Raw genomic sequence first — 12,680 nt, 5'->3', positions numbered from 1 at the left:
CTATAGGCACTTTCTCAACCACTAAACCCGTCCTGTGTCCCAGGACTCTGAGCAAGCAAAGTGGCACATAAACTGTGCCCTGTGTGACTCCCGAGTGGTGCCCACCAGACGCACATCTGTCAAGAACCCATAAAAATCAGAGAACATTTATTTTTCATAATCTGATTATTCTTTCAGAGTGAAATGCTAGAACTTGCTAAGGCTCATAAGGTTACAAAGATATGCAGAAGTTGGGAAGTGTGAAGTTTTCACGAATGGCTCATTCTACACCCTTTGTTATTTTTTTTTTTCACGTATGTGCATTACAGAAAATTGTACACTTAAACAAAGCAGTGACACCGTAAATAACAGCACTGATTGAACCCAGATCATGGTGCATACTGAGGGTGTTGGTTTTTTTTTTTTTTTTTTTGAGAACATGTACAAAAATTGGCAATTCTGTATTCCAAGATAAATGGTGGTAGTTTATATCCCCAGCAAGGGTCTGGGAACAGCAGCCGACACGCGGGACAGGCAGCCACCACGTCAACCTCTGGGTCTGTCGTTGCGTCAGTGGTGGCAGATGGGCATTCTGTCACTTTAATTTCTTTTTTTTTTTTTTTTTGGTAGTTCGCAGTCCACACTCCCTCTCTCACGTATAATAATGACACATCTCGAGACTTCTTTTTCTGGCAATAAGGGGATGAAAAAAGACCTCTACGAAGAGACAACATCTTTAACGCGGAGAACTTCCGCGCCGCCCCCCGGCCCCTGCCAGCCCCTACGCGCCACTCCCGTCATCCCCGCCGCTACGCCGCGATTGGCCGCGCGCCTCCCTGACGGCGCTGCTGACGGCTGCCCTGCCCGCCGCGGGTTGGGCGGCGGCGCTGACGACTTCGTCGCGTCTCAGCTCGCCGGGCGCGCGATTGGCTCAGGGCGCCGTTATAAAGCTCCCTCGGCGGCGCGCGGCCCTTTCCCCTCCCCGGCGGCCCAAGGTGCTCTGTCCTTCAGCTGAAGCTAAGGCCGTCCCACCCCGGCGACTGGCACCGCGCCCCCACCATGGCCTCCGTTTCCGAGCTCGCCTGCATCTACTCCGCCCTCATCCTGCACGACGACGAGGTCACCGTCACGGTGAGTGCGGGCCCCGGCCCCGCCGGCACAAGATGGCGGCGGGGCGCGGCATGGCGCCGGGGCCGGGGCGGCTGCTGAGCGCCGCTGTCGTTGCAGGAGGACAAGATCAACGCGCTGATCAAAGCGGCGGGAGTGAACGTGGAGCCGTTCTGGCCGGGCCTCTTCGCGAAGGTGGGCGAGGGGGAGCGCGGGGCCGGGGGCGCGAGGGGAGAACGGAGGCGCTGCCGGCTGCGGGGCCTGGAATCGTGGAACAGGCCGGGTTGGGGGGACCGTAGAGGCCGTTTAGTGCGGGCGGCCTGCAGCGAGCGGGGACATTTCAGCTAGATCAGGTTGCTCGGTCCAACCTGAACTTGAATGTTTCCAGGCATCTCCCACCTCTCTGGACAGCATGGTCCTGTGTTTCACCACCCTCACAGTAAAAAATTTGTTCTTTAGATCTAGTCTAAATCTATCCTTTTTGATTTGAAAACTTATTTTAGGTTAAAAAGAGACTATTTCCGTCCTTTTTTATGAGCCTTATGTATTGAAGGACTGCAGTAAGGTCTCCCCGGAGCCTTCTCCAGGCTGAACATCCCCACTCTCTCAGCTTGGCCTCATGTAGGAGGTGCTTCAGCTTTCTTAAGGTTTTTGTGGTCTTTACTGGACCTGCTCCAACAGGTCAGTGTCTTTCTTGTGCCGAGGTCTCCAGAGCTGGACGGAGTGCTGCAGGTGGGGTCTCACCACAGCGGTGTAGATCACAACCAAACAGTAGCTTCCTGGCGGTCACGACTTGGGCAATAAATTCCTATATGTTTAGCATCAAAACGCTCCCTTCAGCAAATGGAAAAGCACCGTATTACGGTGACTTCTCCAGTGGAAGTGGAGCAGGCTGCCGGTTCGTCACACCGTGGCTTCATCACTGCGCTCATGGCGTGACTGAGCAGGCGCACAGGACTGAAGCAAAGCTGCCCTGCTCACCCTGCGCTGTTTACTGCTGCTGCTTCTCCCTAGGCTCTAGCCAACATCGACATCGGAAGCCTGATCTGTAACGTAGGAGCTGGTGGTGGTGGTGCTCCGGCCGCAGCTGCTCCCGCGGGCGGTGCTGCACCCGCGGGCGGTGCTGCCCCTGGTAAGTGGCCTCTGTGTCCAGCGTTGTCATCTTCAGCTGGCAGGAACACTCAGTTAAAAAGCTACTTGCTACTGGCTCGAGAGTCGGCGTGGCTCTTCCTCTTGCGATTTTAATGTGATTTGTGCTTTGTAGTATGCATATGGGGGTTCTAGAGCAAAACAGGCCCTCGCTTTTAGAAAGGCTGGAGTTGCACTCGAGTCAGTGTACAGCGTTGGTGTTACCTCAGAGTTGAGGCTGATCTTCCTGTATATCATCAGGACCTCCTCTAAAGTTTTTCAGATTTGATAGAAATTAATTTTGAAGGCATAAAACCACTTTCCTAATGAGGGAAACACTAGTCTCCATGGGTTCTTAGCTTGTTGGATTGCTCACATCTTGCTTCTTGATGTTACGGTCATTGTATGTGAAATCTTTTGTGGCATGTGGCGTTCGTGACCTGATAAAACGGAAAAATCCTGATTCCTTTCTCCTTTTTCAGCTGAGGAGAAGAAAGAAGAGGAAAAGAAGGAAGAATCAGAGGAATCTGATGATGACATGGGCTTTGGTCTTTTTGACTAATTAGTTTTGTACCTGTCTGTAATAAAGAACATGTACTTGTACTCTGTCTTTTATGGGGATGCCTGCAGAGTGGATGAAGGATGGCCGGGTTACCTGCTGGCACTGAAACTGCTGGCGCTGCACGTTAATCCGGGGTTTTACAGCTTTTCTTGTTGGTCCTTCATACTTAACCCAGGGCTAGCACTGTGACAGTTCCAGCTCCAAACTGCATTCAGAGTGCGTGGGCACAGCTGGAGGTGCAATCCCAGCGCCCGTGGGCTGTGGCAGCAGCCTGGCAGCCACACGTTGTGGTCAGGGTTACCAGAAGGGCTGCGACTTGGTGCTGCAGCCCCTCAGTGAAGCTGCGACGAGTCTGGTTAAAGGCTTAGCAGCAGCACGGCTTCCCTCTGGGGCAGCTCAGGGCCGTGGCGCAGCATGTGTTCTACAGCCCAGCACTGTCAAGCTGGAAGGTGGGGAAAATGCTGCAATTCTCAGGTAAAGGCCCCTGCTGGAGGCTAAAATGAGGCTACTACTTATTTATGAGTATATAATATATAAATCGATATAATTACTATATATTTTGTATGTCATTTATATACAATTTTACCATTTAAAAGCAGGTTGAGTCTTGCAGTGCTAGGCACCCCAAGTGCAGGCTCTGAGGTGCGTAACTTTTTTGCCTTTCCAGAAAAAAAGTTAAGGACCGTCTCTGAAAACTGCTTTGAAAGGGTGGGTGTGGAAGATGGTGTAACTCTGATATGAAGGGAGTAACTCAACAAGTATGTATTTCTAAAATAACTTTTGAACAGGACTTTCACAGAGCAACTGAACAAGGAAAAGGCTGCCTTTCAAATGTGTAAAGTATTAAATGAAAATTGCACATTAGCAAAACGTTTTGAGTGTGTAAGGAGGACTCTGAAGTTGTGTAGGATTGTTCTGCATCTAGACCAAAAATTGATGCGCTTGATGTTGTCCCATCTTTCCACCAAACTGGAGCTTACCTGGTTTTGGAAGGTGCAGGCACCCACGGAAGAATTTATTCCATTTGACCCCCTGCTGCTGCTCAGAACTCTACTGGGCTTACCAAAATAGTTCCTGCAAACCACTCCACTTAAAGAAACTTTCCCCAAGAAAAACTTCCTTTAAAAGTCTACAGGAGTGACACCAAGTAATTGCAGGTCCCTTACACAGATGCTAACATGGGCTTGTTCCCTGTGTTCCACTGCTGGCACAAAAACTGCTTTCTGAAGGCTACTTAAGTCCTGGGGTTCCTCCTCAACTGCTTATTGCTGCTCCTTAAGTCTCACGTAAGTGAACCCTTAAAAGTTTGCTGATTCAGATGGGGGAAAAACACGGAGAAACCTCACAATGGTTTCATTTGCAGTGCACACACAGAGAATAATACAGCCAGAATGTCACTGGTAACACCTTTTTAATAGGTCAAAGTAACTGTACAGTTCATTATATTCTTCCTGAGAATAATTTATATCCCTCAACAGCAAAAAGGGAGTGTGGTTTTTATTTTAACAGAACAGATGGCATAACTGGAAAACCAAGGAAAATCTAATTACACTGCTCTACTGTAACTCCTCCCAGGCAAGATAGACAGAAGGATGGGTTAGTTAACTACAGTGGGTTTAAAATATTCAACATGGCTTTAATCTGTCTTTATAAATTATATAAAAATGGAGGACATGAATGGTTACAGAACTCCTCTAAATGCAGCTCTGAATTGCTCTGGTACAAAGCAGCATTTTTGCTTCCAAGGAAAACAACATTGCTACAAAAGAACTGGCACGTTATTCTGGTGAAAAAGACGAGAGAATTTTCAGTTGTGTCCTACAGCTAGTTCCAAACAAATGCTTCACACAGTCACATAAAAGTAAAAGGCAGGAAGATGAAGAGGGCTTTAGTTTGTCTTGAAATGACTGAAGTCTTGAAAATATAGCTTTTTATTCTTTCTCTGTAAATTGTGATTAGCATATTGCGACATAAGTGTTCTAATAAAAAAATTCCAGTCTGGATAGTTCATATACTGTGGGCAAGAATTCTCAGCCCTGAGGTTTCCCCGAATTCTTCACTTCACAATATCTTTCTCCGATGCGCTGCTCGGACAGTTGTGGCTCTGGGACCGTAACCCTGGGGCAGCTCTAGGCTAAGCGGGGCCCATGCGATGGTATAAAACCGAGTTGCGCTCCGTAGCCGCGATTTCCCGAGGACTGCTGTCCAAACTTCATCTTGTGATAATGCCACTTCTTGAATCCCAGACCAGCTTGGCTTTATGATAAAAACTTGGTTAAACTTTTGTAATGAGAGAGAACCAACAGCGGTCAGTCAGGTCTGCTGAAGCAAGAGGCGCTGGAAAGCCAGGACTACACTGGGTTAATCCTCACTGCTGGTGCAAGGTGAAATAACATCCTTTTGCAAGCAGAATTCTTAGACTGATGAACCTCTTCCCTCGGTACTTAGTGCGGTCTGGACTGACTGATCATTTTCAGTCTGGCTTGATCGATAACATCCAGCAAGTTCTTGGCGTCCACAGCCAGAGCGTGAGCAGCCGTGAGCATCTGCTTTTTGTACTCCTGCTGCAGGCTGGTCATGACGTACTGCTGGGCCAGTTTCATCTTGTTAATGAGCTCGGCCAAGTCCGAGTTCAGCAGCTTCTGTGCCATCTCAATCTGGAACAAGAAGATTCAGTCAACCCTGCAAAGTTGTTTAGCAGCACTTCACTCGCAGCGGAGATGCAGAGCGACAGCACCACCCGCCCTGCCCAGCCCCTGCCCGAGCTTCCTGGTTGAAGCTGGGGCCGTTTCTGTCGGCACCACGTGGAGCAGATGGAATTTTGGCTCCTGCTGCTCTACTCGGTGTGGAGATCGAGAGCAGCCGCAGCCACCCGCTGGCAAATGGCACCAAGAGCCAAATCACTAATAGTTGATTTTAACCCTTAACACCTTGTTACAGGTTTCCAGGCCCCTGTCGTCATCACTCTCTTTATTACTGTTGAAGTAGCTTTAAAGCGTAACAGTAGCTCTAAAAAATAAGACAGGTCAAGAAGCCAGATACATGTTACTAAGCCACATGGCTCAGGCAGGATGATTCTCTAAGCTGGCACCTGAAGACTCATTCTCCAGCTTTCTCATTATCGCACTCCTTCCAGTTTCGGAGGAAAGCGGTTTTACTCCTGACTCACGAACTTACATGGAAGATCTCAATCACTTCTCGTCCAGAACTACGTCACTACAGGATATCTTCTAATCAAAACCTTCCAGCTGCACCAAGCTATTCTCGACTACCCGTTTAATGACCCTGTGTGCAAGCTGTAGTTTAGTGGATTGTACTTGCACTAAGAATTAACTCCCAGATGATCTCCCGGCATTAGAATGCTGGTTTTGTGTGAGCACCGCTAACCGGTTTTATGTCAACCTCCCACGGGTGCGTGCTGTGCGCTCTTCCATCACACCCAGTTTCACTGTCTTCACTGAAGTCCATACAAGCCTATGTCCATGCAGCAATTTGAATAAAATTTATTTCATGTAGAATTATAACCCGAGAGTCCAGACTGCTTAGTGAACCAAAATATCTGGATATGCCAAGGAGAGAGAGCCAACGCATGCCCAGGCAGCAGTCGTGGCCGAGGCCGACTTGAAACGTAATGCCTGAGCATGAGGTGAGTGGAGCTCTACGTACCTCTCTGTGGGTGCTTGCAGGAAGCACGGGGAGGGTCTCATCTACTGTTGCCAGTAAGGTTCTTAGTGCCAAACCCACCTCCTAAGAAAAAAAAAAAATTAAGGAAATAAACGCTTGGAATGAATGGATGGGAGAATTGTAGGAGTGCAGGAAGCGACACGTACACTTAATGCCTCATCTGGTAAGAAGGGAGTTAGAACACAGCTGAGAGATTTTAAAACCCCACCTGCAATTCTGTGTTTCACCATGAAAACAAAATGCCAAAGGGTTAATAAAACTAAAGTTTTTCTTAAAAAAGTGAAATGCAGAGAAGATAGTGCACACCTCACTGCCCCTGGATAAGCACAGGCAAGCTGGGGGAAAAAAGCACCCCTGCCTGCAATACTGTTAACAGAATCCAAAGCTCCAGCCCTCCGACCGCAAGTTACCTGCAAACACAAAAAGCTTTTCTATTTTCAACTCTCCAGAAAGTTTCTCCTGCGCCACTTGAAGAGCTCATTCAGAGAATTAAACCAGGGATTTTAGGAACTGCCTCCGTACCTTTACCATGGGCACATACTCCTCCGGCGGAGCTGGCTGTATTTTACTGGACATTTCTATGACCGCTTTCACCAGCCCCGTTACATTCTCGTAGACTTTGTCGTTGGAGCGGTCCAGGTTGGCTGTAGGAGGAGGGCTGATTTCCTGCGGCTGGATCTGGAAGCAGAGAGGGGTTGTTTAACCTCCTGTCCCCAGCAGATGGGGCTCAGCAACTTCCCAACCTCTGCCGAGCGCCGGGTTTCGGTCTCAGATTTGCAACAGCCCCCCCGCCCCCCCCCCCCCATCCCCCGTCCTGGCTGAGCATGCCCGCTCCCTTGTCTGAAGGAGGTTTCCTTTAGTTCTTCTGACCAAACCTGATCTGTGAACTGGCACCGGGGAATTTTTACCAGGATTTCCCTGAAGAGCTTCCAGTGCAACTCCCACAACAGAGACGAAAATAATTTGAGGAATGAGGAGTACAGGGTACTTGACACGTCTAAGTGCTTCACTACCGATGGACAAGTTCCACTGCTAAGGGAACACGTATTGGGCCCCTCGTTCCAGAAAGTTGTTTTGTGGTCCAAAACAATATCAGAGTACATAGTTAACATGCTGATATAGTAAAGAGAGAATACTGCAGTACATATTACTGTTTTGTTAGGGAAAATTCACACCAGATGAACAAATACGGTGTCACCAGTACAGGTGGGAAGCACCAAATGTTTTCATGTAGTTTGTTTCCAATAGATCAGAAAAAAAACCCCAAACAACAAAACAATAGGTTAAAAATCCTGTAGTCTTTACTCAAGCAAAACTTTCATTGAGTCAGTTCTGTCTAGAGTTAAATCCACGACAGACCAAAATAATCCTGGTTCAGAAAAGAAACAAACTTCAAAAACTTCCTTGGGAAGGTCCTCGGTGTCTCTGCTCGTGAACTGTAAAACTACAAGTACCGCAGCTCCCTGCAGCGCTTCACTGCTATGGGATGTCTGAGCAACCACTCAGGGGGAGCAGAAGGTTAAAAAATTGCTTATTTCCTACTGATCACACAGCAGCCGTCCACCTCGTTGATGTGAGATGGCTCACGGCATTTCAGCCCACCACACTGGGTTACTACTGGTTCTTACAACTGGTCCTGGCTACAGAGATGTTTCACTGAAGCACCTGAGATACTACCTTGATGAAACTATAAAATACTTAAGATGAAACTCTCTGAGGAAGGAGTGCAGGATTTAGTGCATGGTGATTCCATTTTGTTGCATTTCATTCACTAAGTGGGTGCTGACAACTGTTAGAGATTCAATCTAGTATATTCATCAGAAAATACCTCAGGAAGAACACTGTAATTGCCTCAATCACCAGTGAAAGGCTGTGATTCTAATTGGCTTCAGCAATCAAGAAGTTAAATAGTCATCTGGCAAAGTCACATGCAAAGACATTTTGGAATAGGGCACGTACACACACGCTCACGCACTGCTTACCCTCCATGGCTATGGTTGAGCAGAATGTGGGGGAAGGTTAAAGAAATTTACCAAAAGAAGGGAAAAAAGAAAAACAATATTAATAAAACTCAGCAGGAAAAAAAAAAAAAAAACAAACCAAACCCAAAACATGTGTAGCAATAAGAGACCAGTTAAAAAGCCTGCAACAAAAATGCATCCTCAATAGTATCGGCAGTCATTCATGTTAGCTCTTGGTCCATTTGTTACGGAAGCACCGTGTGCTGATGACCTGCTGTGCACCCGCGGAGGAAGTGGAAGTATTTGCCATGCACCCATGCTTATTTTTTACTAAACACATGGGGAAGAGATCATGCAAAGCTTGACAGGAGCAAGCCAGTCTGGCGAGCAGCAAAGTGGTAAATGGAGTAGAGGGCCTCTGCAGCGGTGGGAAACAACAAGTCCTGGGCACCCCGGTCCCTTTACACAATCAATAGATTTAAGAAAATGTTGTATTCATCTTTCTGAAACTTTTATTCTTTAGAAAAGTCACGGTAGAAAATACATGGTCATCTAATCGTGCAGCTCCTGTTCACGATGTCAAGAACTACCAAGAACCCATTCTCGAGGGATTCCACCCAACCCATGTAATTCCTGCAGTCAAGCCCTAATGTTTCAACAGCACGGACATCTGCGTTACTGAATACCTGATTATCACTTATACCCAACATCAACACTACCGCTCCACAGACTATGAAGTCACAAATTTGTGTGGACTGGCTGACTTTGTCCTGGCAAGTAAAAACCATGTATTTCCTGGTGCGTGCCCTAGAGGCTCCCGACGGCATGCAGTTCAAAGCCTCTTAATTTGTACTCTTAATTAACTCTGCAGAAAAGAGAGGCTGAACTGCAAATCTGAAATGGATGTACAGAAAAGGGAGTCTGAAATGATCCCTAGAAGCATCTTCAGTTTAGGACTGCAGACACTAGCAAAGCTATCAAAAAATAATGGGCTGTTTTCTTGAAGGGGCATAAACCAATCCAATTTCAAGAAACTCTTGACAGAAAAAAACAAAATCAGCCCTTCTTTTTTACTGAAGAATCTATTTAGTACATGAATCTTGTTCTCGTGTTATTACTGATGACTGCTCAGGTTTGTTTGTTGTCAAAAGGATGTAGTTCAGAAAACATTTTTCATGTTCCAGTATCAGCATTTAGAAAGGAAATTTTAGGGAAGCCAAGTTTAGTAACACATCTGTTGCTGCTTTTTGACATTTTTGGAGGCTTGGCAGCTTGACAAGCACTGGCATCAATTTATAATAAATAATCCTACTCCAATTTGCCACTGCTGTCTATTTATGCCGATTCTTAAATATTCTGATAATCTCAGAACAAGAGACCAAGAGTGAGACAGGCAGGCAGTGGCTGAGATCGATTTGTGCTAAACATACGACTCTGATGTCAAGTTTTGAATTCTGTGGTTGGATGAACTGTTTTTTTGGGGTTTTCTTCCCGTATTTTCTTAAATCACCTAAAATAAGTGTCGCTTATCGCAATAGCTGTGTCTACCACAACATGGATTCCTGTTCTTTACTACAGGTTTGGCAGGTCTTAGATTAGCCAGAGAGGTTCTTCTGCGAGCAGCTGTCCTAGCAGTAGCTGTTGTACTGCAGCAGGCATTGCCCAGTGTATTTGCAGAAACCTGTGCTCTAATGCAGACCCCGTCTTTCTCCTCTCTGGAAGCAGCTGGAGCACAAAGACATCACCTCCCTGGGTGCTACTGATGGCAGCAACTGACAGCACGGGAGCAGCCGCAGGAGTGATCCTGCTTTAACACTCTGGTCGTTAATACTGCTGTCAGACCAACAGTCTTTGTGGAAGCCTATTCCTCTAGCTGCAAAGGTTGTGAAATAATAAACCAGCAATGTGTATAGATCAGCTACATTTCTGTTACAGTATGACTGACAGAATTCCCAACCACTAGTATATCTAGCTGCTGGAAACTGCTAGCATCAGAAATAGCTCCACTTGCTCCCCTCAGGAGGCCCTGAGGTCACTCAGGTTTCTCTTTCCTGGAGATTAGAAAGGTAACAGTTCCAAAGGCAGGCAACAACATCTAGAGGGACGATTTCAGAAGTGACCAACATACTAAAGAGCAGTTCCAGTGACACCAACTGCAGCATGGGACAAGTTGCTGTGTTTTACGGCACCCTGCAGCATCTCTCTGCTAGAAAACTGTGAAGTTTCATTTTTGGCTTTATTGACTGTTTTCTGGAGATGAAATAATACATGAGAAAGTATCTCAATCACAGGTCAGACAGCCCACTTCCCCTCTTCCCTTGTTCTCCAGAGCTAGTAGGGTTTTAGGAGCCTTGGTGCTGCAGCAAGAGCTTTTTGGAGCACCGCAGTTCAGACACGTCTCAATTCTCTGTGGCCAAGGGCAGGAGACTTTGGTACTACCTGAGAACTGTGAACCCTGGGCGTGCTCCTTCCTGCTTAACAAAGCTGCTGAGCAGGGAGGCTGAGTCCATACAGGAGATCTCACATGCTCCTCAAACTAGGAATAAGTTTCTAGGTGAAGAATATACTGAATCACAGTGATGGGAGGGTATGAGCCTAGCAGTTAACTCCCCACTTCCCTGGAGTGCTGCGAGTGCGTGTCTGCCCCAAGACAACATTTACTTGGGAAGTTTTGTTGCTTTTCGTTTTCCATGGTCCCCGCTTTGGGAACAGCAAACTATCTCAGAGTGTTTAATTTTCTGAAGCATATTTCATTTGACACTGAGCAATGTACCTTCACGCCTTCGTTGTAGCTGTCCACAGGGCTGTTCAGGCTTGCAAGGCTGCCCAGATGGCTGGGGGCTCCAGGGCGAGGAGGCTTCTTTGGCGGAGCTGTGTGATCTGGTTAACAAAACAATTTGCATTTCAGAGGACCAACATATCAGATGTACCTGCATAATTTTGGTCTGTCAACACTACAAAGGCTACACGTGCTTTACTGTGCTAGCAGAGGAGATATACATCTTTCTGTGCCTTACAGTCAATCCATTCTTTGTAGGAACTACACTTTAATCTGTATTTCTACTAAAGAAATGCAGACAGAAAAGGTTGTGAAATTCATCAAGTTTTTCTGCAATTATGAGAACGTGTCTGTTTTAGTAAAATACTTCAAAAACTCCTTTGTGGGGCAACTGCTACTCATCTCAGTGTATCTACCCCAGACCTGAGAGGCACTTGTCCCTTAGTACCACAGCTGAGCGCCACACATGCTGCTTATGTCTGGGAAAATCCAACTTCTTCATGCCAGAAATCCTCAGTATGATTCACTTTGAGATTGAGAAACCTAAATTTAGGTGTCTACTTTTGGTCTACAAGTCTGAACTCCACACACGATACAGTCCTACAGTGACTCAGCTTCCTCTAGACACTTCCTGCATGTTGATGAAACACTTTCTTGGCTTTGCTGACTACTCTGGAGACTGCACGGGGAATTTAAACACACAGTGCCCCGAAACTTCTATGTGTAGTTATCTGGAATTGAATCCATCCCTTGTATGAAAATACTGGCATAAATTTTTGTTCACTACTGCTGCCAGCAGACCTGTAATGAAGGATTCAAGATGACAGTAGATGAATTTACTTCTTACCTGGTTTACCCACAGGCTGATATATGTGCTGGTTACCAGCCTATAAAATAAAATATACATTTAAACTAGTTATTACAGTGCTCAAAACTTTCATCAGCACAATCTCAAACACTGAGAGTAGTCAGTTCTAAGAACATTTCCCAACAGTTAAAATACATCCCTATTCAAAATCATTAGCTAAGCTCCTAAGTACAGGTATATTATTTACAGAGTAAGAATGAATTTTCATTTATTTTGTGTTGCTCACAACAGCCCTGGCCTCTACAATGCAGTTTATCCTTCATTATTAATCAAATGTGGTGGCATAGTCACACTTGGTTTTAGTCTGTATTCTAAGATCAAACTGCAGAAGTCACGGTGATGAAGAGATGGCCGTGCAACAATTGGAAGACTGAGGTATTTCTGCACTGCTGGTTTCCATAAGGCTAACAGATTTCTAAGCTGGTTTACTTGTTGGTTTTGTTGCAAAGCATTTAGCCAAGCTCAATTTGCTTACTCGTCTAGAAGTATTTAACAATGGAGAGAAGTGCCTTTCCTTGGTAATTATATTTATACAACCTTCGCGCCAACCTTAGTCGCCGAGGCGAGCAGCTGCAGTGCGACGGGCCGCGGCGCACAGGGGGGTTTCCCGAA

The 12,680-nt window shown here is 46.4% G+C and overlaps 2 protein-coding genes across 24 annotated transcripts in view; one reads left to right on the top strand and one right to left on the bottom strand.

Annotated features, from left to right (window-relative positions):
- The first annotated feature begins 921 nt into the window (after nucleotides 1-921).
- RPLP1 (ribosomal protein lateral stalk subunit P1) lies at nucleotides 922-2,817 on the top strand. Its single transcript, XM_033011736.1, has 4 exons — nucleotides 922-1,110; nucleotides 1,207-1,281; nucleotides 2,101-2,218; nucleotides 2,697-2,817. The coding sequence occupies exons 1-4, from the start codon at nucleotides 1,039-1,041 to the stop codon at nucleotides 2,774-2,776; spliced, it is 345 nt and encodes a 114-aa protein (XP_032867627.1). The 5' UTR covers nucleotides 922-1,038; the 3' UTR covers nucleotides 2,777-2,817.
- Nucleotides 2,818-4,170: 1,353 nt separating this feature from the next.
- PTK2 (protein tyrosine kinase 2) overlaps nucleotides 4,171-12,680 on the bottom strand; it is a 222,910-nt gene continuing 214,400 nt past the window's right edge. For 17 of the 23 annotated variants that reach the window (XM_042786022.1, XM_042786023.1, XM_042786004.1 and 14 more), the window contains 6 exons: nucleotides 12,048-12,087; nucleotides 11,195-11,301; nucleotides 8,443-8,451; nucleotides 6,983-7,138; nucleotides 6,443-6,523; nucleotides 4,171-5,433 (listed from right to left, as the gene is read on the bottom strand). In XM_042786022.1, coding sequence (XP_042641956.1) covers nucleotides 5,221-5,433; nucleotides 6,443-6,523; nucleotides 6,983-7,138; nucleotides 8,443-8,451; nucleotides 11,195-11,301; nucleotides 12,048-12,087 — 606 coding nt within the window. In that variant the 3' untranslated portion in view covers nucleotides 4,171-5,220. The remainder of the gene's footprint in view (nucleotides 5,434-6,442; nucleotides 6,524-6,982; nucleotides 7,139-8,442; nucleotides 8,452-11,194; nucleotides 11,302-12,047; nucleotides 12,088-12,680) is intronic. The other 6 variants (XM_042786005.1, XM_042786008.1, XM_042786010.1 and 3 more) reach the window with 1 other exon arrangement.

This window comes from Tyto alba, unplaced genomic scaffold (genome assembly GCF_018691265.1).
Source record: "Tyto alba isolate M040663 unplaced genomic scaffold, T.alba_DEE_v4.0 Super-Scaffold_9, whole genome shotgun sequence".
Lineage (NCBI taxonomy): Eukaryota > Metazoa > Chordata > Aves > Strigiformes > Tytonidae > Tyto > Tyto alba.
The sequence above is the reverse complement of the archived record's forward strand: the minus strand, read 5'-3'. Positions and strand labels throughout refer to the sequence as shown.

Bases quoted from the DNA above. Each gene is read 5' to 3' on its own strand.
- RPLP1 (XM_033011736.1), top strand. From the start codon at position 1,039: ATGGCCTCCGTTTCCGAGCTCGCCTGCATCTACTCCGCCCTCATCCTG. The intron at 1,111-1,206 runs GTGAGTGCGGGC...CTGTCGTTGCAG, and splicing joins ACGACGAGGTCACCGTCACG to GAGGACAAGATCAACGCGCT. The intron at 2,219-2,696 runs GTAAGTGGCCTC...CTCCTTTTTCAG, and splicing joins CGCGGGCGGTGCTGCCCCTG to CTGAGGAGAAGAAAGAAGAG.